At 38.9% G+C, this 26,947-nt stretch overlaps 1 protein-coding gene across 1 annotated transcript in view; it reads right to left on the reverse strand.

Annotated features, from left to right (window-relative positions):
- Positions 1-4,517: 4,517 nt before the first annotated feature.
- LOC137257961 (GDP-mannose 4,6 dehydratase-like) overlaps positions 4,518-26,947 on the reverse strand; it is a 59,854-nt gene continuing 37,424 nt past the window's right edge. The window contains exons 9-12 of the mRNA XM_067795481.1: positions 22,812-22,908; positions 9,473-9,541; positions 8,600-8,669; positions 4,518-7,729 (exon numbers count right to left, since the gene is read on the reverse strand). Of these exons, the coding sequence (XP_067651582.1) occupies positions 8,607-8,669; positions 9,473-9,541; positions 22,812-22,908 (229 nt within the window). The 3' untranslated portion in view covers positions 4,518-7,729; positions 8,600-8,606. The remainder of the gene's footprint in view (positions 7,730-8,599; positions 8,670-9,472; positions 9,542-22,811; positions 22,909-26,947) is intronic.

Genomic DNA, 26,947 nt, shown 5'->3' on the forward strand with positions numbered 1-26,947 from the left:
TACGTTAGTAAGTGAGTTCAGTTTTACGCCGCTTCGAGCAATATTCCACGAGAAATGGACTTCACACATAGTACCTAAATGAGGAATCGAAGCTGGCGTTTGTCACTCGTCTTACCTGTGTTTCCTACCTATGTTTACACTTTGACAGTATGCATACTACACAACGGCAGTAGGCTGCACAGACCGTAGGCGCGCTGCAACACCTAGGCTGCAGTTGGTGGCCAATATTAAAGAGATATACACTATAACGTGCAAGTTGTATCACGTGTAAGTCTGTAAGCCCATGTTAAAGTATGGTGGTGCTAGCATGTAGATGTCACTCCAACCCTTAAGATCTTATCCCAGATTTTGTATATCGTTAGACCATCACATGCACGCACGCACGCACGCACACACACACACACACACACACACACACACTCATGGGCACGCACGCATATGTATATATAAACACTACCATCATTACACTTTAACACAGACTACCAGCGGCATCGGTGAGATCACCTCGTGTATGCAAGTAGGCCCAGCTGTACGTTAGCCCCATGTATATCAATACTTAATGACCGCCATATTTGGTATGGGTAGATTGTTAGCATCTCATACCGGTCGTGTAGCAATTCCTGCTCAGGTCGTCAGCACAGTTCCCGAGACACCCCCGATTTCCCTTCATTCTGGTTAAATTCGATACTTATTTCCCGAACACCGTGTCAAACAGTATTACTCATGCCCGAAAAATGACTTGTTTCCTAATTAATAGATTTTCTAAGAAATAGACTCCAAATACAGTTCTGAAATAGCACACGAAAATGGCTAGTAAGCATAAAATGAAGCTTGTGAATGAAAAAAAAATCCTCGTTATTGATGTTATTGCCCTCACAATTGCCATTACCTAGGTCCCTATTGGGAAGGTAAACTAAACGCGAACAGTGACCCAGATTTTGCCATTTAAAATCGATTTGAAGTGAAGATATCAGTCATCAAGCATTTTCATAAACGTTGTATAATATTCAGAGAGCCGAAGAATTTTATCTGTGAAAAAGAGTTAAATTTCTAGAATTGAAAAACAGTCGAAAGTCATTAAAAGACATTCCTTTGAAAAACAACATACTGAAGAATTACAGGCTTAAGTGTTAGAACACAGCTTGCAGAGCTCAGCGAGGGGCACCTGAAATAGGTTCGCTGAGCCTGGCGCGAGCACTGAGGCGACTGACGGTATGATATACCTGGCCTAAGTATACAATTCTACCTGGTCCAACACAAGTGTGTTCATTAATAACCTAAATAGATATGATAAAACCAAGTCTTGATCAGCAAATGAGGACCTCTTTTGTGAGAGTGATATTTTTGTTTTGTATATTCAGTGTAAACCAACAGGCTGAACAAATCAAATGGTAGGGTTCAGAAACCCGTGCTTATTTACTGGCGACCTAGCAGCATCGGGTGGTCAGGCTCCTGACTTGGTTGACATATGATATGGTATCGTTGCGTGGATCAGTTCTCATGTTGTTGATCACTGCATTGTCCGGCCCATACTAGATTATTTAAAGACCGCCGACATATATCTGAATATTGTTGAGTTGGGCGTTAAACAACAAACCAGCTTGCCAATGTTGCCGCGACTGAAAACAACATTCATTCGATAAGGGTCCTGCAGGTGGCATGGCTTTTCAACAAATAAACAGAACTAAAAGTCAGAAAAATACAGATTCTTCCATTGATAGGTAGTTTTTACTGTCAGTGAAACAATTTGACTACTAGTTGCAGTAACTGTAGCACTGTTTCAAATGTATACAAGATATTGCATGAAACAATAGTTGCAAGACTGACGTGCTCTGTCACGGTTGACACAAAGGTGGCATTGTCTGTCGGTAGCGCTACCGTCGCAGTTCCTCTGTGTATGCGAGCGTGTGGATAGACCGTTGTGAAATATCTTTAAATACGTATTAATCCCTAACAAATGACACAGTGAACATGACACATTGTAACTTAAGCTGCACCTTTATTTGCAACTCTACTTCTATCCCCTGAAATAGGAAGCGCTTATTATTATGCAGCTTCGAAGAATGCGTGGAGATTTGAATGTTGCAAGGTCGATGTACATATACATCTAGAAGGATGGGAAATTTAATGACAAATGGGCATAGGAACAAAATGGAAATAGGGACCACTGTGTCTGACTGAGCATATTCCATGACGGTTCCATCACATTCTGGAACTGGGAAAGCAGGTCAGAGAGTCGCCCCTTGGTAAACCGAAGCCAATTAGCCGGGACAGACAAATGTTAAATAAACGCGATCTTTAACGTCAGGTTGGCGAGGCAGGTTTTTTGTTGCTGAACACACATATCATAATATGACGTGTTTACCGTCCCGTCCCGGTTAAGCCATAACATTAACAACTGGCACCATTCATTGAGAGACCACTGGTACTTACTTATAATGGCCAATTTAAAGAATCGGTGACTTTTTTACTTATTAGGACATACCAAAAGATAAAAAAAGACAAACAAAATTGATGGCAATTGACGTTTAAGCCTCCTGGACATAGAGGCATTGTGTAATATACATGTGCGAAATAGTGCATGAATTGTTTTCTTCTTTTGGAATCAAATACCTGTTAGTGATAAAATTGATAACAATCCATTTGAGCCTGTATTTACAAATATTGACGATTTATTGCTTCATTAAAACTAATGCCACAGAAATACCGTCCGCCCTTTTTATATACACACACGCTCCTGCCAAGTATCTGGTTTAGTGAGTTATTTTTGTGTAATTTATTACAGTACAGGAAACGACAATAATCGTCTGAAGAATAGAAATGTGAAATGTTTTGACCAAGATCTTTTTGGTTAAATCTTCTTTTAATTCATTGACACACAGCGTTTAAAAGGAGATTTATCCAAAAAGATCTTGGTCATATAAAACAACTTCTAACTGCTGCTAAAAGACATCAATTATGAATTTTCTTTTTCTTTGCAGTACGTAAACCGCCGATCGGTTAATATTCCTTAAAAGGTCCTAAAACATGTCCACCCAACAATGTGTAGGTACGCTAACGTCAAACGGATGCAAACCGTCGGTTATGCCTACAGTCGTGCGTCGTGTGGGACTCTCTTAACTGCTTTTGGCCACGTTCAGTAGACCATCAACTGCAGCATTGGTCTGAAGGACTGAATAAAGACTTTGATCGGGGAGTACAGTTTCAGCACCAAATCAACCATACCGTAACTGTGAAAACCAAGTATTACACATGCGTAACATTGTCTCTCTACGGGGAGAAGGACGGGTATGGTTGAGAAATCAAGAAACACCAATGCAAATCGAAGATTTGAATCCACGAAATAAGGTTCATTCTTGACTAAAGAAGGCATTTCCTCACAGAGGACCGTGGCGCCTGAGATGACACGAGATGAAATGAGATACATTGTCCAAGCATACATAATCTGGAGATTTCGACGGAGTGCATTATAAGCACTGCGGGAAAATTTCGCAGAATCTCAACCATACTGCGTTATTGAATATGTATTAAGGGTTTGGATCAACATCCAGTACATTGTATATGAGTACGGTCACTCTATGTAAGATCAAATTTGGAGGAGACAAAGCAGTCACCAGCATCATTCAAGTGGCCATCGAACGAAACGAGTACATGTAACAAGACTGCAAGTCAACTTTCACGAAAGTTGGATGTGCAAATCCAAGGTGTGTCATTTAAATGTTTAGTCCACGGTTCTTCTGTTAAAGACCTGTTAAAAAATATGTCCATGTGATTTTGTGAAATTTATGACCACCTGTTGATAAGTTACATGTTAAATCAAGACAATACTTCAGTTCTAATCTATCGATGTCTGCAAGATACATAAGAATTAGAGTTTGAAGTATAAATTTAAGATCCTTGGTATGTGATCCTTGGTCAGTATGTGTAGACTCAGTGGGTTTTGTGCTGCAATGGCATTTGTGGATACAGAGAGAACTGGCATTGGGAATTTATTCTAGCCCATGATCACATCCTAGCAGGACCAGGTGAGTGATTTTAGTTTTATGCCTTTTAGCAATATTCCAGCAATATCACCGCAGGGGGACACCAGAAAATGGGCTTCACACATTGCACCCATGTGGGGAATTGAACCTGGGTCTTTGTCATGACGAGCCAATGCTTTAACCACTAGGCAACCCCACCGCCCCGGCAGGACCAGGGAAAGCATGTGCATAAGCTGGGGTTTGGCCCCCATTCATATCCTACAAATGATTGTTCAGTTCACTGAAACATCAGATTAAATAAAAGAGTTATGTGGTTTTGTTTCATATAGTTAACACAGTGATATGAAGGTAGCTGAAACTATCTCATCTATGGCTGTATGATTGTCAAGGTTTCTGACATGCCCAAGGGAGGACACTCTGAAAAACTGCAACAGCAATTTGACTGTCATGATCAGACCAGAAGACATCTCACTTCTGTCTGATCACTATTTCTGCTGAGTAAGTTCCAAGCTCACCGACAACAAAACACACACAAACTGTATCCCATTTTATTACTGCAATTCCCACCATATAAAGATCCATGAATAATATTCCCACAAAGTAGAGGCCTTTCAGCTCTATACACCATAAACAATCAAAATGGTCAATAAATTATTTTCTGTTCATATATATTATTGAGCAGATGTAATTTCTTGGAATTCAAGTTTGGATGTCTTTGTGATTGTTTGATTTCCTTCATCAAATACATGTGAATGTCACAGGGTTAATGAAAATGTATTGATAACATACACCGAGAATATAAACAAAACGCCTTATGATTACCATCTCCTACTGAGATATTCTGAATGGTCAATTTCAAATAACATACGACTGATTTCCTTGAGATATATTATTTTACATAAAATAATAACCGACACAACAGATTACCCATGGATAATCTTAAAGGATTTTGAAACTGACGAGATAAATCTGTTTCAACTGCTTTGATTTTCTGTATCAAAAATAGTATACTGGCATACACTATTCAGTTATAATACCATCTAGAGTGTTACTGATGCATCTGTGCTCCTGTATCCAGGACACAAGACACAGGAATGTAAATACTGGTACATCAAAACAAGCTCTTGTAGGGAGGGGGGGACTTCTTGAAGAAACACTGACAATCTGGGGTTCATGTACACTTTCGTCCAGCACTGATACAAAGAGTACACATGTGGAAATCACTTATCCTGTGTAGATTAAATGTCGTTCAAGATGCACCATTTTGATAGAATGGAACATCATCTGTGCCATACATGACTGTGGTACCATATTTCCCAAATGTAGAAATTTATGTATGCAACTTGTAAAGTTAAAGAACATCCCATTTTGTTCATTGTCTTCAGTAAGTGTCATGACCTACATATGTTCAATAAATCCATTTTTAACATGGCAAATTGTCTTGAAAGGAAAATCAGTTCTATTATAATCATTATTACAATTTCAAAACTTTTGTGAGTCAGATCTTGACAAGACATTTTATAAGCCAATTTGATCTCAAAACTAATTTGTCACTAACAGTTTTTGCAACTGAGCTTGTTCTTGGCTCATTCTGGACAGTACTTCAAGGAGATGCTTTCCATTCTGCAGTTTTCCAAATTAAAATGTACAGAAGTGAAACTGACTTGCAGGTGACAATTCAGAAAATCCTGGCATAATTCAGGAAACTACATTTCACAAACATACTGAGGAATGAGATTCTGTGTTACAGAGCCACTTCATACTGACAACATGGCCTCCATACTTATTTACATGTATACCAATCATTCAAAAACAGACAAGGCATAACTTGGCATCTCCAGAAATTAAGTACCCAAATTACTAGACATTTACAGATATATCAAACATACAAACAACTTTGATGGGTTGGACTTTAACAAGTATTAGAGATAACTGGGAACAGACATTTATTCATATGAGGCAAAGAGAAATCTGACACTGAACATTTCTGGCACATACATTCATTATGGAATTGCCATTCCTGTGGATTTACAAATGACTAAACAATGAGGTCAATGATAGCCATTTTGCATCTTAATATGCATTTTTTCTGAACCATTTCAATCTCATTCATGAAAACGATATTGTGTCACTGGAAAACATGTAGCAAAAATAACAACCGATATATAACACAACACATGTGTATAGTATTTGGTGAAATCCTATTCAGTTCAACATACAGTATGGGCCAAGCCTGAATTTGATTTTTCTGATGATCTCAACCTGGTTGACTGGAGTCTAAGTTCCATCTGAAGCAATGACATGATTGTCCCCAATTGCAATGTAATACTGTAGGACATCAAGTGATCTTGTTACTGACATATATTACAATAGGACATCAAGCGATAGTGCCTCTGAAATATATTACTGTAGGACATCCAATGATAGTGCCTCTGAAATATATTACAGGAGGACATAAAGTGATTGTGCCACTGAAGTATATTACAGTAGGACATCAAATGATATGGCTATATATAATATAATACAATAGGACATCAATATATCACTGTCGGACATCTAGTGAACAGGACGCTGAATTATATAGTTCAGGACATCAAAAGCATTTCCATCTGAAATATACTACAGTAGACATTTCAGAAACTGATATTGTGACTGATATGGCACTAGAGTATGTGACAGTAGCACATGAATTGAAATTAGCATGGAGATCTGTAAAAGCATGCTTCAGTCACCAGAGATTCAAACCTGAAATATAGGATGTGGTTTATCAACTTATTATAAATACTATGCATAAACTATGGATGAAAACATAACAATTTCATGTCTGACAATGGAAACCAAGGAAAACCAAATAGCACTTAATATGGTCCACAATATATCCCCTAAAAGCTTCATATACTGAAATCTTGTTGACTCACACAAACTGGGTTTTCCCTGGCATGTCAGGACTAAAATATTTTAACAAATGAAAAAACACCAAAATAACTTTGTTTGTCATGCAGGTGAGTACTGCTGAGGTCTAGGTACATTGTCTGAGACAACAAGCTTTCACTGGAACCTCCTGAAGGCCAACAAGCAGCAGCAGCAAAAGCAGCACAAGCCACAGCCCCTGAAGCCCAGCAAGAAGTGGTCTCCGTAGGAGCTGGAGCAGGTTGCAGTTCAGAGAGCTAAATTAGTCATGGCTTCATTCATTGACTTCCTTCAGAGACTTCACTGAGCACAACTACTGAGTGAGGATGATTTCTTTGGGGTAGCATGACATCATTTGCAAGGCATATCTTCTTCAGATAAACAGACAGTCTTTCAGAAGCATGATTTTTAGAGAGACTTTCAGTAATAGTAAACTCCTAGTACAGAGCACTGGCCCTTGAAGCTCTGCAGAAAAGGCTTCTGCTGAGTAATCACATATCAGTTTTTGCCTCCTTTACAAAACTATTTCTCTTCTAATACACAAAACAAGGTTCCCCTACTACTATCCCACATCAGGTAGGTAGTCTTCACCAATAACCAGTTTGATAAGTACTAGACAACATTCTCACCATTAAATGCTCCCTTTTGTCCAACATAAAATACACTGTACATGACGTAGTCAGTATCAGTAACATGTCATGGAGATGGACGACATGTTTCTGTTTTTTTCCCATATTTACACAATAGTTCCTTATGTTTTCCCATACAATAAAGTTAATAGTTGTTAGGGGCAAATTCCCAGATGTCACCACTTCCCATGCTGTCATCATTGTCTTCTGAAACATAAACATGCTGCATATTAACACATGCATCTGTAAAACTCTTTTGTAATGCAGTGAGTGAGTGAGTGAGCGAGCGAGGGAGCGAGTTTAGTTTTACGCCACACTCAGCAATATTCCAGCTATATGGCGGTGGTCTGTAAACAATCGAGTTTGGACCAGACAAGCCAATGATCAATAACATGAGCATCGATCTGCACAATTGGGAACCGATGACATTTGTCAACCAAGTCAGCGAACCTGACCACCCGATCTCGTTAGTCACCTCTTACGACAAGCACAGTCGCCTTTTACAGCAAGCATGGGTTGCTGAAGGCCTATTTTACCCTGGGACCTTCACGGGTTGAGTGCGTGAGCGAGTGAGTAGTTTAATGCCACTTTTAGCAATATTCAAGAAATATCATGGCAGGTTTAATGCACTGACTGTGGAAACCTGATGGACCTTTCTGGAATATGTAGTGATCTGTTGGTCTCTAAGGTCTACTGGAAGCTTATAAGCTCAAATGCCTGCATGTTTGTGAAATGTAAGGTCAGTTATTTGCAAGGATAACTGCTAGTCACATCAACACCTGTACTGTAATGTCAACCACTGACCCCTGCAAAGTCACCTATCTGTACTGGATTGTCAGGTCAGACATGGAAGACGGGCAACACTGATGTCATCTTTAATGTTACAGATCAATGAATTGCCATTGAGACTCTTTAACCTGCGCAATTTTACCAAAAGTCTGGGGAATGTTACTAGACTTACCAGTTGCCTAGACCTACAACAGTGTCCGTGAGATGTACCTAGACTTGCCACAAATGTAAGAGCTATACCTAGAGTTACCACAAATCTGTGAATTATGCCTAGACCTACCAACTTACCATGTGTCTATGCAATTGGGTTGGCCTGCATCAGCTTGACATCAGCCTCCACCATCTCTCTGACAAGGGCCTGTCGAATATAACAGTCAGTTTAAATACATGTTGAAAAGTCACAGTATACATCATCCAAATTAATGGGGCAAGACAACCCTAGACCTCAGCACATTAAAGACACATGCTAACTACAGACTGCATCTGTTGACAACCTGACAATGGTAATTCCAACAATGATATTCTCTAACGGACACTATGTCGACCATATATTCCATACTGGGCTGCCATTGTGGACACACAGTTCCCTTATAGCCGATGGTGATATTCTCAAATGGCCACTATGTCTGACCATATATTCCATACTGAGCAGCCATTGAGGACAGACAGTTCCCAAATAGCTGACTGTGATATTCTCATATGGTCATTTTGTCAGATCATATATTCAATGCTGAGCAGTTGCTGTGCCCACATTAAGTCCCGATGTTTAGCAAGCATGGGGACACAGGATTTACTGCACTGAGATTCCTGTCAGAGCTCATGTAAGACAATTAAAAAGAAATACAATCTTTTTTTTCTGAACATAAAACATCATTAGGTAGGTGAGATCTCCTAACATTTATCACCATGAAACAGAAAAGCTTTGAAAAATGTGAAAAAGTTGACAATGTTTGAACCATTCTGTTGTATTATTCTAAACTCCAAAGAACCTTTGTTATTCCAATAAGAGTCTCCTAGTTTTTGCCACATACAACAAACTTACAAAACATTGGAATGGCCTCACAGAGCAATACCTGTCATCACTGTTGGGGGGCCAATTGTTTACTTTTGATACCTAAATAATAAAAAACACACAACTGACAGAGAGACAAGCTAACTCACGTCAAAGGTGTATTTCCTCTTCCATCCTAGCTTTGACTGGGCCTTTGAGCAATCTCCAAGCAGGAACTCCTACCAACAAAAAAGGACACATTCAGAACATGAGAAAACTATCATATTATCCCATTTGTTCCTGGAAGAAAGAAGATATGTTAGACAACAAGAAGACAGCTGACAGTTGTTGTTTGAATTATGATAAAAACTTTGATCAAGTTGACAAAAGCAGACATTGAAATTGTTTTCAAAACAAGGTATAGGTATGTATTTGTCACTATGGTACTGGCAAGGAACCACATGATACTCTGTCTTTAAACCACAACAAAACTGTGTCTCTTGTACTCCAGTCCATTTGGTTCAAAACCGATGAATTGCAATCTAACTTAAAAACTAACAAACATATAATACTCAATGAAACGCTGGTCATAATCAAAACATGAGACAAACTCTGTGAGGTTTTTGCAGAATACATGCACTAAAAATGAAAAAGTTATTAATTAATGAGTGAGTGAGTTTAGTTTTACGCTGCACTCAGCAATATTACAGCTATATGGCGGTGGTCTGTAAATAATCGAGTCTGGACCAGACAATCCAGTGATCAACAACATGAACATCAATCTGCACAATTGGGACCAGATGACATAGCAAGCCTGACCACCCGATCCCGTTAGTCGCCTCTGACGACAAGCATAGTAGCCTTGTATGGCAAGCATGGGTTGCTGAAGGCCTATTCTACCTAAGGACCTTCACGGGTAATTAACTAATGATTAAAATATTGTGCATTTAGGGACAGCCAGGTATTCAAGATGCACATGCAAAATGGTGTCAAGGGTTGTTCTTTTCTCTGCATGCCTCCCTTGTAACAAATAGTGAACTGTGTCAATATTTTAATGATAGTTTGGTTATATTTATGACAAACTTGTAGACAGTTATTTTTAGGACATAAATTATGCTGGAACCTCAGAGAGATGGTCTGATGTTTTGATTAAGACCAGCTTTTCATTGAGATTTCATCCTTATTAGTTTTCAAGTTAGATTGCATTTCATCGGCCTGCTTTTGAGCCAAACAGATTGTAAAGAAAAGAAGGTAAACACAACGGAGTACAAGAGCTGTACCTAGACATGACAGTAAAAGCGTTGGCTGCAAGATTTAATCCATGTTTGATATTTTAGATAGATGTTAAATTGCTATCACAGACTATGGCTTGTACTTCAACAAATATTCGCTCTTCGTCAAAATGGTAGGAGTGATAAAAGTCTCATACAGTACTACATTATCTCAACCCAGTTTAATACCGGTACATTATCTGAAGTCAATACAATACATTACATCTGTAAACTGCTGTCACCAAAGATTATGAAAATTTATTGTCACATTAATTTGAGCAGGAAAAAAAATTCAGAAAAAAAATTAATCATAAGTATTTCATAATTTCATATTAAGCATTTGAAAGTTGGATGAACCTAATGACATGAATCGTCACAAAGTACACAGACATTGCTGCCCACAAATTCAGCTTCATCTACATTTAAGAATTTCCTCGGAGAGCTAATTAATAACTACAAGGAAAACAACAAGAATTACAGGAACCAGTGCTGATCGGTTTGGCAATGGTTTAACTTTGCACCCCCTTCAACAGCAGAAGCAGTAACAACAGCAGTGGCTGCATGGCCATAGTATTAGTTGTGACCGTCATGGAGATCCCTGCAACCCTCGACCTGGCATTCAGTTTACACTGTCAGCTGATAGTCTTATAGATATTATCTCTCCTCCAAACGCTAGATCTGCTGATAAACACGTCCAAATAAACACACAACAAACTTCTTGCCACACTCACAGCTCAAGGGAGATAACCTGATACACTCAATCACACTCTCATATGTTAGAGGTTCACTTCTCATTCTTTGGGGGAAAATGACAACACCTTGGGAAATAAACCATAGAACAATTTCCTGAATGTCGAAAATACTACAATTGTACTGTAAAAATGCATTAAAAAAGACACTGATATTTCACATTCTATTAATTTTGAATAGTATGTAAAAACAGTAACAATAGACTCCTTTTAATGTTTCCAAATGTTAAAAAATAATGTAAAAAATTAGCAAATATACTTCTAGCCTGTATGCTAGGTAAGGACATGTAATTTATAAGGGAGGATGCATGCTTTTGATGCACTAGTAGACCAGGGTGAAAATGACATTCCTACCCCAATGCTTGTCTAAGCTTCAGACATCTCTCTCTGTCTTTGTGCAATTTTAAAGAACAATCCATGAAAAGACAAAATGCAAAACATATTCTGTATTTCATTAAAATGCCACACTTTTAATGATACTCCCCAGCCTTCATCTGAACATTCCTTCTCAAGGTTTGATGTGAGTAAGGAGAGTGAATGACATGACAATATTCTCCAGCTGATTGTCACCTACGTTATTCATTAACCCATGTTACAGGATCAGGTGGTCAGCTTTGCAGACATGGCTGATGTATGTCGCTGTATCCCAGTTGTGCAGGTCATGCTGTGGATCACTGGACAGTCTCATCCACACTCCTTTACTTACACACTGCCACGATGTAGCTGGAATATTGCTAAGTGCAGCATTAAACAACAACCAACCCAAATCAGGCCACCAATGTAGACCCAATTAATATTACAAGTCTTGTAGAAAAAATATCAAAATTATAAAGCTAAAATCAGTTCAGATTGAAAATATCAAGAATCTAAACTTTTCCTTAATTTATGGCTAGTTTTTCACATTTCTAGCAAGTTTGGAATAAAAGAATGATTTTGTCCGATGTTGACTATCATTAGCTTATTTATAAATGATCCACAGAACATGATAAAAAGTTAACAAAGGCCTTACAACAAGATAATGTGACTAGTTGACGTTTTCAGAAGATTCTCAGATCATATCCTTTGAACACACAAACATAAACATTGTCAAATTGTATGAACTGACATACTTTAGGAAGTTACAATCAATTATACTTTTTTTACATGCAAAGAAACTACCTTTTTCCTGAGCCCTGAAAGTTTTTCAGACAAGACCACCAGGAGAAAATGTCCATTGCCTTTAGAACATACAACTAAACACATATGGTATTTTTAGGCGCGATTTTACAACGTGCTAATCCTCAACGCAGAGCCATAGTTCCACAAGTCATTACAAGACGTATCACTGACAATTCGACCTTTGTATGGATGCACGCCACCTTGGCAGTGCTTACAATCATTTAACTATTCCCTGTCTCATTTTGTCTTTGAAAGTATGTTCAGTGAGGAGCAATCACAAGTTTGATGAAGCAAAATGGATGAGGGCAGACGTCAAAATGGAAGACAGCAGGCGTGAAAAAGAGGGGGGCAGATGAACACATGAGTGACAAGATCTCAGCAGGGTTATAATGTGTTTCAAATTTGGTGCACATCTCCAACGGCAAAGGATGGTACATCAACACCTTCGGCAAATTTGTTTTCAATCAGTAGAGAGTCTTTCTCATCTGGAAACCATTGCAGTTCCTTTTACACTTGCTGCGTTTCCTCGACTTGTCTCAGGGACCCCTTCCCCATGGACTACCATGCCATATGTTTACTCAGATCTGGAAATTATTTATCATCCAATAACTAGCCATTTGTACTGCTTGCTGCGATGAAAAACCCGGGTGTACAACCATATTGCTGAAGTATTTGTTTGTCCTGGTGATAACCAGTTATTGATCTATTTCTTCTCAAAACTATCAAACAGGGATTTTTCGTCTCTTCACATACAGATAGCCAAGAACTCAATCCAGATGAAAAACAATAAACCCAATTTGGGAGTATCGAGCATTGAGGATGTACTCTGTATATGCTGTTGCTTCTAGCCCTAAGCTTCAAATTAGTCCAATCTCGTAGAGCAGTTACATGTGTCTCTGTAATTGCCTTTCCCCATCCTGCAGAGACACAGGAAGGTTCCAGTTACGACCATTATTATCAATTACTGCAATATGTTGGGTTTGGGAATATTACACAAGTTGTATGACACCTGCTCTGGAGTAAAATACAGGCAAGTCAACACTTTCTCACATTGTTTCTCAGTGAATCATGAGTGAGTTGCTCCTCAGAGCAGTAGCCAAACAACAGTGTGACAGACTGACTTCTCAGTGTGAATGTGATCCCCAGTAGCAATAATACATTCCACTTCTGTGACAATGATGGGAAAACTACTTTCACTAAAATACATGGCAAGTGTTTGGGGAAAACAACTGTTTTTCTTTGCCACAACTATCATCATCACCACACCACAACTACAACTAACACCACCATCATCATCATCCCCACCATCATCCCCACCAGCAGCCCCTACCTCAGCCCCTACCTCAGCCCCTACCTCAGCCTTCTTCTTAGTAAGTACCATGACATCAGGGAATATAACCATTATCACATTCATCTGATGGCATATCCTTACAATTAATCCCATCTGTTTAAACAAAAATATAAAAATACTGTAACTAAATTCTAACAATGGAAAATCAAAATCAGTTGATAAAAGTATCAGCTATCCAAGCATAATATTTATTTGAGAAGTGTGTGATACGACTATACATGGAATGGTCCTATGACCTGGAGCAATGTGTGATATGACTATTAACTCATGAGCATACCTGCTGCCCTGACAGTGCCTCATACATGGAATGGTTCTATGACCAGGAGCCCCTTTAACACTGTGGCCATGCTCCAGTAGGGAGTAATAAAGATATAGAATACACAGCCCAGGACAAGGTGTGGATGGGAATGCATAACAACTGTGCTCAGTCGAGTCTGTGGAATTCCATGCTATGTGCCAAGACAGAGGCTCAGTTGAAGTCGCTGGCACAAGAGGGCAACATTGTAAGGGAACAGGATTGCCCCATGGGATGACCTCAGTAGGTAGCGCCATCTGGAGGTCATTAGAGCCCTTCCTCACCTCTCTATATAGTGTTCATGTGTTCATGTTCACAGCCATATCCCTGATCAGCTGAACTCTACAGGGACCCCTTTTAATATCCTCAAACAGAATGAACCCTTATTTTAAAAGAATTCCTCAAAATATGGAATCAATGCCTCTGCACAGGCAAGACAAATTAAAGGCTTTAGGGCATGATTAAACATAATCAAATGAAGAAAGGACTGGAAATATATGATATATGCATCCCGATTTGATCAGTTAAATTGTAATTCAGACGTGAAGTACAACCAAACCTAAAAACAAATCCACAAGATTATGTTTTTGCTAATCAGTGCAAATCAGTGCATTTTATTTGAAACACACTGGGGATGCGCTTCAAATTGTCTAATTCATCATGAAAATGGACTGTCTGTCATCATACAACAATTGTTGCTGGTTGCTCTGGTATATACAAATGTATATGGAACACCACATTCCTCTCAGTGGTTACCAGTTTCTGCCATCTGGGCAAACGTCAGTCAGTCAGTCAGTCAAACCTGGGGCAGGTCGGGACAGGGCAGCCATGTTGTCATCTGCTCACCAGATGATCTGAATCTAGCTCCTCTAATTAAAATATCACATCCCCCAAACAGTCCAAAATCTTCTCTAACAATGGCTACTAGCTATAGCTGTTTTAACAACGCCTCACAGTCTAATGACCATAGTATATGTCAAATGTATTTTTCAGACATCCCCATGCATGTGTCACAGTGCTAGTTTCATAACAATCTAGAAAACATAACAATGCTACCTTGTCATGAATGGAAGACTCAAATCAACAGTGTGTTTCTTTTCTGAAACACATTTTTTAAAAAAGACTTGTTTCATATCTTGAAATAAGTTTTACATATTTCACAATATTCTGTTTCATCAAATGTCTTCAACAGACTATATGCTATGTTATTTTTAAATGAGTATCTCGGGTAAAAGGTTTTTCATTTTAATCACCTAATCAAAGGGAAGCAACTCCATATATATTATGACTACAAGGGGATAAAAGTACTGATAAATAGTGCTGATAAATACACAACATGCAAATATGATCCCTTAATAGCTAAAATATAATGCTACAATACATGTTACTTACAACTTGCATATAATATAAACAGTTTGTAAATATATAATTCTGTGACCGCATAACAGTGTCAACAGATTACAATGTGCAGTTTTATAAACTAACAAAATTTCAGAATTTGCGAAGATTCATTTGCTGACATTTAGTGGCGTAAAATTGTACCTTTATTAGTCAGGTCGAATGGGTGCATGACAGTGTCACTAGTCAGCTCAAATTTGATAGCCATGTGAATCAGGCTGGTGTGCAGGTGCGCTGACTACCAAATTGCTATGCAGCTGTTTTTAACTCTGCGGAAATCTAAAAACATGGCTACTATATACAGTTCCAAGCCCTTCGGAAACCACACGAGCAAACATACGGTGGGCACGCCAAAACAGTTATGACAGTGGCAACACTACAGAACTGGGAAATTTGGTCCATACTAAACAATGATTGGATAATATATGTGAACATTTGCCGTTGCATGGCGCCCCCTACACCCCACAGCTGGGCGAGTCAAGCCGTGCACTTCACAAAGATGTTCACATAAAAAGAAACTGCAACTGCATATGTGGGAAATTGAAACCCTTCGATAAACAGAGAAATAACCTAACAATAAGGGCCCTCATTAAATTCTGTTTTCGTTAGTGGCAAAAAAAAAGTTGCAATAATAATCACATATGTATCATGATAGCCATCTGCTTTTTATTTGATTTCTTAAAGCGTAAACAAATTCATCGGACTGGTTATTTACATGTAGAAATCATAAGTATACTGAACAACACCAGATCAGTATTATAAACTGATTACTAACACCTACATTTTCAAACACAGCAATACTAACACAAATACAAAACTTGTTTCCACAATAAAGACCTGATTTCCTCGAAACATTTCTGGACCATCTTCTAAACATCAAAGAAACATTGAAAGTTTGTAAGGCACCAGATATGTAAACTGCTTGCACTGCTGTCCTAAAACCTGGCCCCGCTATATGTGCAGTGACCCGTCCATGTAAAGCAAGTTAATTACCATATAATGGCATGAGTTTTCATTTTAAACAAAAGCTAATGATTTGGAAAAGTATTTGTAATTGAATCCGCAGCCTGGAGAAAGCATGTCACCCAGTGCGTCAGTAAGACATTGACTTGGAACGACTGCTAGACCCTTTGAAGTTTAACAGACCAAACTCTTCAGATGAAGATATTTGGCCAGATAAAATACCTCCAGTAGCTAATGTGACCCTCGACCTTGGTATAAATCACGTGTGGCTAATAAGCTGGGGACAAGGCATGACATTTTACAGCTATGTGTGGAATATGCCCTGATCATCAAGAGATGAAACCCATGATGCTACTCATAAACTTGCATAAAGTTGTCAAATGAGCTTTCATGACCTCCATGGTAACAAATAAGAGGACAACATTAACTATGCTGCTTTGTTCCTCCAGATAAATCATACATTTTAAGACCAGAGAATTTGGTTACAATTTAAGATACAAAAACACTTGATATATGAACAGATATGTACTACTGAAGACATGAAGGACCACCGGACTCTTTCATCTAGCTGCGATTGAGTGGTCACACCATGACAGATGCACTATGGTAATAGGAGGTCCTTACTTCTTTTGAGTAGTATAATTGAAGCAGTTGGGCATGTAGTTAATCAATTTGACTACTTCTTGAAATGTAACAACATAAGTTTGTTGTGGCTTTTACAAAACACTGAGAAATATTCCAGCTTTTACAACAGTTGATCTATGAATATGCAGGTAAGGCCAAACAAACCAGTGATTGGACTTCTCAGCAAGCAGGGTAACCAACATAAGTCTGACCAAATGAGTCTGAAAGCCATGCTGTTGAGTCACTTTGTACAACAACAATCATCACAGAGGTAATGAAGGATTCTTAATAAATTAATGTCAAACGTCAAATACAGTTTGACATTTATGTTTTATACACACTTCTTTCCAATATTAAGACAAAATGAAATTTTGAAAGATCAATGATAAAAATCTAGTCATGCTACCATGCATATTAATCCAACATGGGTCATTTTCCCTAATGGAAGGATATTTTATAAGCTGTCAAATCTCTGTGATCCAAAGCGTCAAACATGTTGATTACCAGCACCATTTATTTATGTAACTTCACCACATATGTGTACAAATCTGAAAAATGTGTATATTATTCTAAATTACTTTGCATGACGAGGAGCCTACTGGCACCCGATATCAAAATATCTACCCACATGTCAAATATACAGCATTAAGGGCCCCATTCTGCCTTGTTAGAATATCTCACCATGAAACATGTTCATTCGGAAGAATATATGTGGTCTAATCATGACTAGAACAAATATTTGCACTGCAATAATTGTTTGTTTGTGGAGAAATCCTGCATATGGCAAGTATGTTTTAGCGATGAGGGATAGGAATAACTAATCAGTCGTCACCTTTCACTGTATGTCAATTACATCCGCGTTGCTGATTTCATACCTCATGTTCCTCCAACCCCCGCCCTTCAGTCTTTGCAATTACTTAATTCTTTAAACTGTTGGAATCGCAAATTTAGTAGAAACCCTGACAGGCTGGCCTCTGCCCAGCTGGAACGTCAATCTGTTGATAACGCAATTACCCCCGGAAGGTGGGTAATCCCAAAACATGGACTGGCAAAAAAGCGACAAGAGAGTAGATCAAAGATGGTACCAGGATGTGTGCAGTCTGCTAAACTCATAGCCCTTTGTATAATAACACAGCGCGCGTATACTAATAACCACACACTTTTCTGTTGGGCATCATTAACGATATTTTGTAGCAGGTCGTAAAGAAAACGGCTTCAATTTAAAAGACATCTGACTGGTAGGGATCTGCCGTAAGGCTCATCATGGTGATGTAGATACCTGTCACACAGCGAAAACAACAAGTGCAAACATGTCACGGGTGACGGGAGGCACGCAGCCGGCCTGCACAGGTCAGGCTCATTTCATACCCACGTCGTCAGCTGGGACATTTAACACCTTTTATGTAACTCCAAACATTTCATACATGTAAAGTGTTTTCACAGTTGGCCATGGCACAAAGTGAACTTTTCGAAGCTCGTTTCCAACACAGCAGGATGCAAATGGTGCAATGAGAACTCCAGATTGGATATTCTGAAATTTGAATATTGTAAAAAATGTACCTGACTGTAGTCTGTGCCAAAGGTTTTGGAGACTGATCTCTTCTATTGACAACATTTTGAAAAATTCTAAAAGTAGTATATTTATAATGAGCAGAGGTTGTTAGATGGGATGTCATTTACACTTTAGGCAACAGAGTTCAAAATTAACATAAACCTACACGGTGGTGCCAGTAAGACTCAGTAAGAACCTGTGTCATTTCATTGTGGATGCACATTTTTGTAATTACCAGTAGGCAGATTCAAATCTGTAGCACTAGTGAAAACAGTAATTAATTGAAAACCATTGGACTATGGGTAAGCTGCTTGAGGGACCAAGTTATATAAGGTGTCACTATAAGGAGTTATGTTCCTTGGCCTGCCAGGATTTGGTGATTGTTCGGGATGAATGTTTATCAGGGTTGCCAGCACATGTTCATGGGCTACACTTCAGCAGTGAACATCTGACAATTGCATGTTGTTGTGGTGCCTCCATTACTATGTGAGCCAGGTGAAATGGGATTTAGCGTTGTACTTAAGAATGTTTTGCTCATTTGGCGACATGCTTGCCTGTGCATCTCACGGAGATACCAATTCCACAGTTAAGCATGAATACACCACTGACACACGTTATACTGACTCCAAGCCAGCCAGTCCTTGTTGTACCTACTGCATGTCATCAGAACCAGGTTAATGTGAGGGGGGCACAACCCATCAAACCTCTAACCAATTTATTTTCATTTATAGAGGCATAAAATCAACTTCAAGGCCTGCTTTTTTTATCATTACCACAAACAATTAATACAAAAACACAAAATCACTGACACAGTTCTGAGCAGACAATGTGGCACAAGCCATTATGTTATCAAAAGACAATTATCTGTAAATACCATGGAAACAGAAATGTAAAATATATTGCTTATTTAGCCAATTGTATGACTGAAAGTCACTTGCAGTTGTAGGTGAATGACTTGTTGTTTATAGCATAGCCAGGTAACCAGTCTTGAAAATTGTATTTATGAGTAAAGAGCTACATCAGACGTCAGCCGACACTACCAGTGCCATCCAATCATCATTTCTTCTGTGAAAACCAAGGTTAGAGCAGGTCTTCAGGGGGAGACCCAGGTCAGAGTAGGTCTTCAAGTGGAGACCCAGGTTAGAGCAGGTCTTGAGAACTCCATGAAACTGATAGCATTGGTTGTTAGGCTTGCTTTGTTAATACATGTCATAAAATTGTCAGTGTGCAGATCCTGGCTCAAGACGTAAATGTTTGGTCCAGATTGTATACAGGCCTTCACACAACTGGAATGGCGCACTGTACAGCATTAAACAAACAAACAAACAAACAAACAGTTTGAAAAGGGTATAATTATCTTTAGCAAAATACCACTATTGTTGATCCTCCATAAAGACAAGTCACTCATTCACAAATTGTTGACTTTTATGAGTGTTGGTTAATGAGAATGGACTCTGCCATAAAATCATCAAGGGGAACTTGTGAACAATGGCCACTAACACTAAAGCAAAGCAGAAGCTATTCATTCCTCCTATTGAACCAAGAAGTTTTTCAGAACCAAACAAAGAAAATATGTTGTATCTACCTGGAACATGTAAATGATGAGGTCCCATTAGCTCAGAACAAAAGAGTTAGCTACAACAGGTCGATGTTCACCGTCAGTCCCTCTGCCAAGAATGTTATCTCCCATCGATGAATTGTCATGAGGAAAATATGGTTGACAGCACACGTCAAAACAGGCCAAGCAATACATGATTTATCCACTTTTAAGGTTATGAAACTGAACAAAGCCGTTTTGCAGAGCAATGAAAATTCCAAACATTTACCCTACAATGGAAAGAACAACAAAAACCTACATCCCTAAATCATATGATGGTAAAAAGATTCAATAAAGCCGATGAAAAAGATGTTATTTGCCGAAACATCTTCTGGTGAACTATCACCAGAATCTCTCATTCTTACACATCATCACCTCCAACAGACAACAAGATACAAACCTGGATGTTCTAAGAAAATACAACATGAGTTCACATAAAACAAGTCTTGTTAATGAGTCTTTTATTGCTGTGGTTTGACACTACAACACGGTCTGTGTGCCATTGTCTCCATTACAGAGTACAAGACGTCATAAATATGCCCAAACACTGCCAGAGCTTCTTGTGTTTATTCTTGCAATCTGTCTATCAGTGCATCATTTAGTGAGTGTAAAAACTCCCAGTGATGTCCGTATGTCATGCCACCATCGTTACACGCCTCATCATATACAGCAAATGAAAAAACACTACTGCGTTCAATTAGGTAAACAAAATGTACACAAATTTGCGCCAAGTTATTTCAACCCTCTATTCCACTGTATAAACACAAATTAGTGCTCGTGAAACCAATCGCCTCGGCTCCCTGGTAAACCATGCTCTTTTTGAAGAGAGTTTTTTTCTGTGGAATCATCCATCCATGAAATTATTACTCTCTCCATCACATTTGTCAACTCACTGGGGGCCAACAAGAAGAGCTCCATTAAGATAAGAACAATCATTTAGGAATATACAAGAAGGAAAATTATGGCTTGAATTCATGGGAAAATGCAATATTCTGCTTACAAGTATATTTTGTGGAACTTTTTTTGTTGCATTATTTACAACAAATATTTTCTCTGCATATCACAAAGATGGAACTGATGACGCCATTTTTTTGGCAAGGAATAACAGTTTCTGAATTGTCAGTTTCAACATGCTTAATCACATGAGAAATCTGGAGATGACACACAAATACTTCTACCTAGTCCATTGATAGATGTGATAACCAAAGCTTTACACTTGGCAGCAGAAACATCCAGTAACTACTTAGTACAACTCCCAATAAATCTTCTATTTATACATTTAATGTTCAGTAACAGTTTTGTAAACAGGCGAATCTGTTAACCTGGACTGTATTAGACATACAAAGGTAATCATTGAACACTGGTCTAAAGTGAGTAATCAAGTCTGAACCAGAAATTCCAGTGATTGATGAGAGCAATGACTCTCGCATCTTAATATGTTTAATGTTTAGTAACAGTTTTGTAAACAGGCAAATCTGTTAACCTGGACTGTATTAGACATACAAAGGCAATCATTGAGCACTGGCCTTTGGATAACGTGAGTGATCAAGTCACTCCAGAGATTGATATGTGCAATGACTCTAGCCATTTGACATGCCATTAAGATGACCAAGCAATCCAGAATTCAAGAAGGGTAGGGTTTTTCAAAATTCTACATCATGTACATGCCGAAATCAACTGTCTGTACAAAGATGGCTGTAAATAGTGACGCAAGGATCCTCCCCTCCTCTCCCCCTACCCCGACCAGCGGTGACCACCCTGGGCCTGACAGACAATCACCAGTACTGCTGTGGTGATGGATGGGGCTTCAACCACAGCCCATCATTGTTTCCTGGATGACGCCATTCATCATCTGGGAGACTCTGGAGTGAACCCCACACCCCTCATCGTCTCTTACCGCCTGAATCTGTACTTAAATGACACTAAACGAGCAAAATGGGATTTAATACATAATATTTTGCAATTGATAAAGAAAACTCTGAATGTCACTAAATCCAACACAAACGGGTCTGTTTCTACTTGCATTGGTGATGCATTACAGCAGGGGCATAATATAACATAATTAATATTGATATGGAATATGTCTGGCATATCCGCAGAAACTGGCATTGAATAACCTGTCTGCTTCACAACCACAGCCCATCACTCAGTGAGGGTGGAAAGGGAGGCGTCAGTCTGAACTAATTGTCCAGTTCTCAATTTGAAAATATAGTGGGTAGGTAGTGAGTTTTGAAACTGAGGGGTCAAGTCAAATACAACTGTCCAATTCTGAACTTGAGAATGATAGTGGGTACGTAGTAAGAGTGGCAAAGGAGGAGTCACTCAAAAGTAACTTGACCTTCAAGAATACTGCATGGGTAGTGAGAGTGGCAGTGGAGGTGGCACTCCTATTCTCAAAAGATACTGCACAGTAGCAGGTAGTCAATCAGTGATGGCATGAAATAAGTGCAAGGAAGATGTCAGCCCGTAATATGACTGATTCTAGTGAGTGTATTGACTGAAACTAAGGCAGGATGTACATCTCTTTAACCAAAAGGAGCTTCCCACTTACCACTTCTGTAGGTCTGTAGTACTTGGGGTTGACCCTCACTCGAACAGTACCAGTCTTCTTGTCCTTCCCCACCTCATTGACACCTTCACCTTCCCAGCTGCAACAGTCAGACATGAGTGAGTGAGTGAGTGAGTGAGTGAGTGAGTGAGTGAGTGAGCGAGTGAGTGAGCGAGAGTGAGTGAGGATTTACTTGCCCTCTGCAGTATCACTGGGGACTGACATTAGTGACATGTAGTTCTCATCTCTTTTTGGTTTCTTACTAAGTCCAAAATCCATATTTCAACTGTGGTGGCCATCTTTGTTTACAGTTAAGGGAGATGAAAGTAGTCCACATTGACTTATAAAAACAATTTCTCTTTGGAGATATCACACGATCTTGTACAGCCAATATCTCTTCTGGAAACCAATACTGGATGATAAATACTTCCTTCTGGGCAGATACTAACTCTAAACACAATATCAAGAGACAAGCCTAGTGTAGCAAACAAACGAATGTCCATGAACCTCTTGCTATTACCACAGCCAACCATTAAAATCATCACAAAGTCATCTTCCAATAACCTGAGAGAGAAATGGAAAGGTGTCTCCAGAGCCACATAACGGATCATTTAGTTTGGTCTGTTTGTACTACAAGTCAAGACCGACACAAGACTGGTGATTTGATTTGTGTCTGACCAAGATTCGAGCAAAAACCCTCAGTCATGTACCCAAATTGGACATATGGTCATCTTACATTCAAAGTCACCAAAAATGTTAACAAGATAGGTGACAGAACCAGTTCTCTAGCAATGATACTCAGTCCTAGTTTTGTCACCACCAAAGGGTTTCCAAATGTTATTTTTGACTTGAATTTGAACTTGGTGGACCTGGACAGGAATTTGGAAAATAATTGTTATTCAGCTGAAACATGAACACATAACACTTTTCAGAGTTATTTGTACATTGCATTCTTTGTAATAATTTGAAACTGAGGATTAAACAAGGTATTAAAGAAGATGTGACCTTTGTACTGACATTCAGGAAAGACACTGGATGAACACGAGGCTCTGAACAAGTGCAGATAAATCATTGAAAGTTTGGCCAAAGTGGCCAAAGCAAATACATCTCCCCCACCCCCTAAAATGGAAGAATACAAAGTATGGAATAAGGGAACATCACGGCCAGGGGTTTTTTAAAACCTCCATTAGAGGCACATTAGATCAGTGACCTGACTGAACAACAGAAGTAAGCCCATGCCCAAACCCTGTTGCAAGCATAGCAAGTGCACTAAGCATGAAAAGATTGCAACTACGAAACAGTGAAAGCTAATATTTGGTCCAAAATGTGTTCAACATTAATGTCCAGGCCCTAAAAAAAGCACTGAAAACATAAATTCTTCTGGGGAGGCTGATGACAAAGCCATATGTACAGAAGACTCCTGATAATGAAAACAGGGAAGAAAGTCTCGTAAATACCCCTTGACAGATCTCAGTGTATGTGTGGCAAAACTGCACATAAACGTCAGTATTGGTATGGAACTAGGTGATTAATACACATGTTTTAACACACAGTGCACTCAGAGTCGGTGCCACATCCCAGGCTTACTGTCATAATGCCACATCATTGCAGCCATTCTTTCAACGTTTGTCATATTTTACTTCCTAATCAGTCCTCCACTTGTCAATTACAAACTTTTTCACTGGCTGGGTTGTGATCTTAATTGCTGTCCAACTCGAACAATGACACATTGTAATGTATGGAAAAACTTGGTGTTCAGAGACGAAGGACTTGCCTGCGTGCTATTTCCAGTTCACATCTGCATGTTGTAGCTATTGTAATCACCGCTATCAGAACATATACATATTTTAATCAGAGGAAGCACTATAGATGGGACTTCAACCATGGTCGTACATACGATAAGACAAAAAGTTTTTTTCCTTCTTTTTTCCCTCTCATTGTTGAACATGCTTCTTGCCACATAAATTCAACAGTTTTCTCTTTAGAGTCTTCTAAATACATGGAAAGCCCGGACAGAAAGACAGGTTTGTTGATAACAGTATTGGATGAGGTGCATGGAGGTACAGTTCTTCCACCAATCCATCACTTCCCAACAAGATCCCTCCCAACAAGGTCCACAACATACACTTGACAAACCCAAGGATTTATTGTGCTGAGAAAACAAATGTCTTCTAAATCTTAATTACTAAAAAATGTTCAAAAATATTTTTAAAAGATTGAAATATATAAAGTGGTGGTTATTCAGTGAATTCTGCTCATGGCTGTAAATGTATACACATGAAGATTTCACATTCTTTGACATATGTTTCAAACTAACTAGTGTATGTATGATTGCAATGCTGCAGTATAAAAAGCACAAACATGTAAATCAACTAACAAATCTGTGCTGATCCAAATAAATGATCAGGGAAAAGAATCTGCATTTTGAACATTCAGCTAAATTGTTTACATTACTAAAACGAAGATTGGAACAACTCAGCAATAAGAAAGAATTTGCTGCCCTTAAATTTTTAGTAACATAGAATGTCCATTGTCCATGCACCATATTCTCATAGTCAAGGAATAGTATAAAAGATATAAAGATTATAAAAGATTTATCACTGAAATGATAAACGCATATCCAGCTTCAGATTTAAATTAGTCTCTGTAGGCAAAAATATTGCCTATGTGACCATAAATCTAAGCTCATTCAATAAAATTTATACAGTTACTGACAAACTGATCAATGCCAGCTGGATGATGCAAGGACACTGTAAAATAGTACCTTGTGTAAGACCCTATCATAACTGTGTGTTTCCTTGCTTTTTAAAAACAGTTTGACATATGGGAGAGTGAGGTGGGTTTTATGCCGCATTTGGAGATATTCAAGAATATCATGGCAAGGGAGTGAGTGAGTGAGTGAGTGAGTGAGTGAGTGAGTTTAGTTTTACGTCGCACTTAGCAATATTCCAGCTATAAGCGACGGTCTGTAAATAATCGAGTCTGAACCAGACAATCCAGTGATCAACAACATGAGCATCGATCTGCGCAATGGGGAACCGATGACATGTGTCAACCAAGTCAGCTAGTCTGACCACCCGATCCCGTTAGTCGCCTCTTACGACAAGCCTAGTCACCTTTTCATGGCAAGGACACCAGAAATGGGGTTAAAACATTGTTCCCATACCGAGAATCTAACCCAGACTTTCGGCATGACAAGCATATGCCTTAACCACCTGGCTACCCAACCGCACCAGTCTGACTGGGAATTCATAGCATTGTTGATGAGTGAAGATCTGGTTTAGCAATCGTCTTTAGCTATTCAAGCTTGTTGTAAGAGGTGATTAATGGGATCGGGTGGTCACATGATGTGGTTGACACATGTCATCTTTTCCCACTTGCACAGATTGATACTCATGCTGTTGATCAGTGGATTGTCTGGTCCAGGCTGCTGCCATGTTGCTGGGGTTAAAGAATGGTGTTTGTGTACCAAACAAACACACAAGGTTGAAAACAATCCAAGCTGGCTGGGCTGGCATCAAGATGACAAAGATGGAAGGGGTTGTGGGGAAGGAGGCCTAGTGGTGAAAGTGTTCATCATTTCAAATAGCCTGGTTCAGTTTATCATGTAGGCACAGAGTGTGAAGCCCATCTCTGGTATCGCACACCATGATACTGCTGCAATATTGCTAAAATCAACATAAAACCCAGCTACCTCACTCCTAATAACCAGTGTGCCTTCACTTCACACTAATATACCTGGTTTGTTGGCATTTTTTGAGTTACCATGGTAAAAGTTGGAAGGCACCTGAACTAGTCAACTTCTCAGTACATGTGGTTCAGATCTTGCTACAACAACTTGCAATCCCTCATTTAACTTGGAATAATAATCTTTCATTGATTAAAGAATAAACAACTCTACATCTGTTCAGGAACAAATTCAAGACTGGTAATGAATGAAATTCGGAATACAGATTCATAGTCTAAATGTTAAACACTGCCGATCTGTGTATCTACAAGGCAGACAAGAGTTTGAATAGAATACTTGTCCCTTGCCCTCAGTCAACTCTGGAAGTTTACCACATGATTTCTAACGAGGTGTCTAGAGACACAGTCACACCGATTTAACTCTCTGTGATTAATATGTACTAGTGAACAAT

This window comes from Haliotis asinina, chromosome 12 (assembly GCF_037392515.1).
Source record: "Haliotis asinina isolate JCU_RB_2024 chromosome 12, JCU_Hal_asi_v2, whole genome shotgun sequence".
Lineage (NCBI taxonomy): Eukaryota > Metazoa > Mollusca > Gastropoda > Lepetellida > Haliotidae > Haliotis > Haliotis asinina.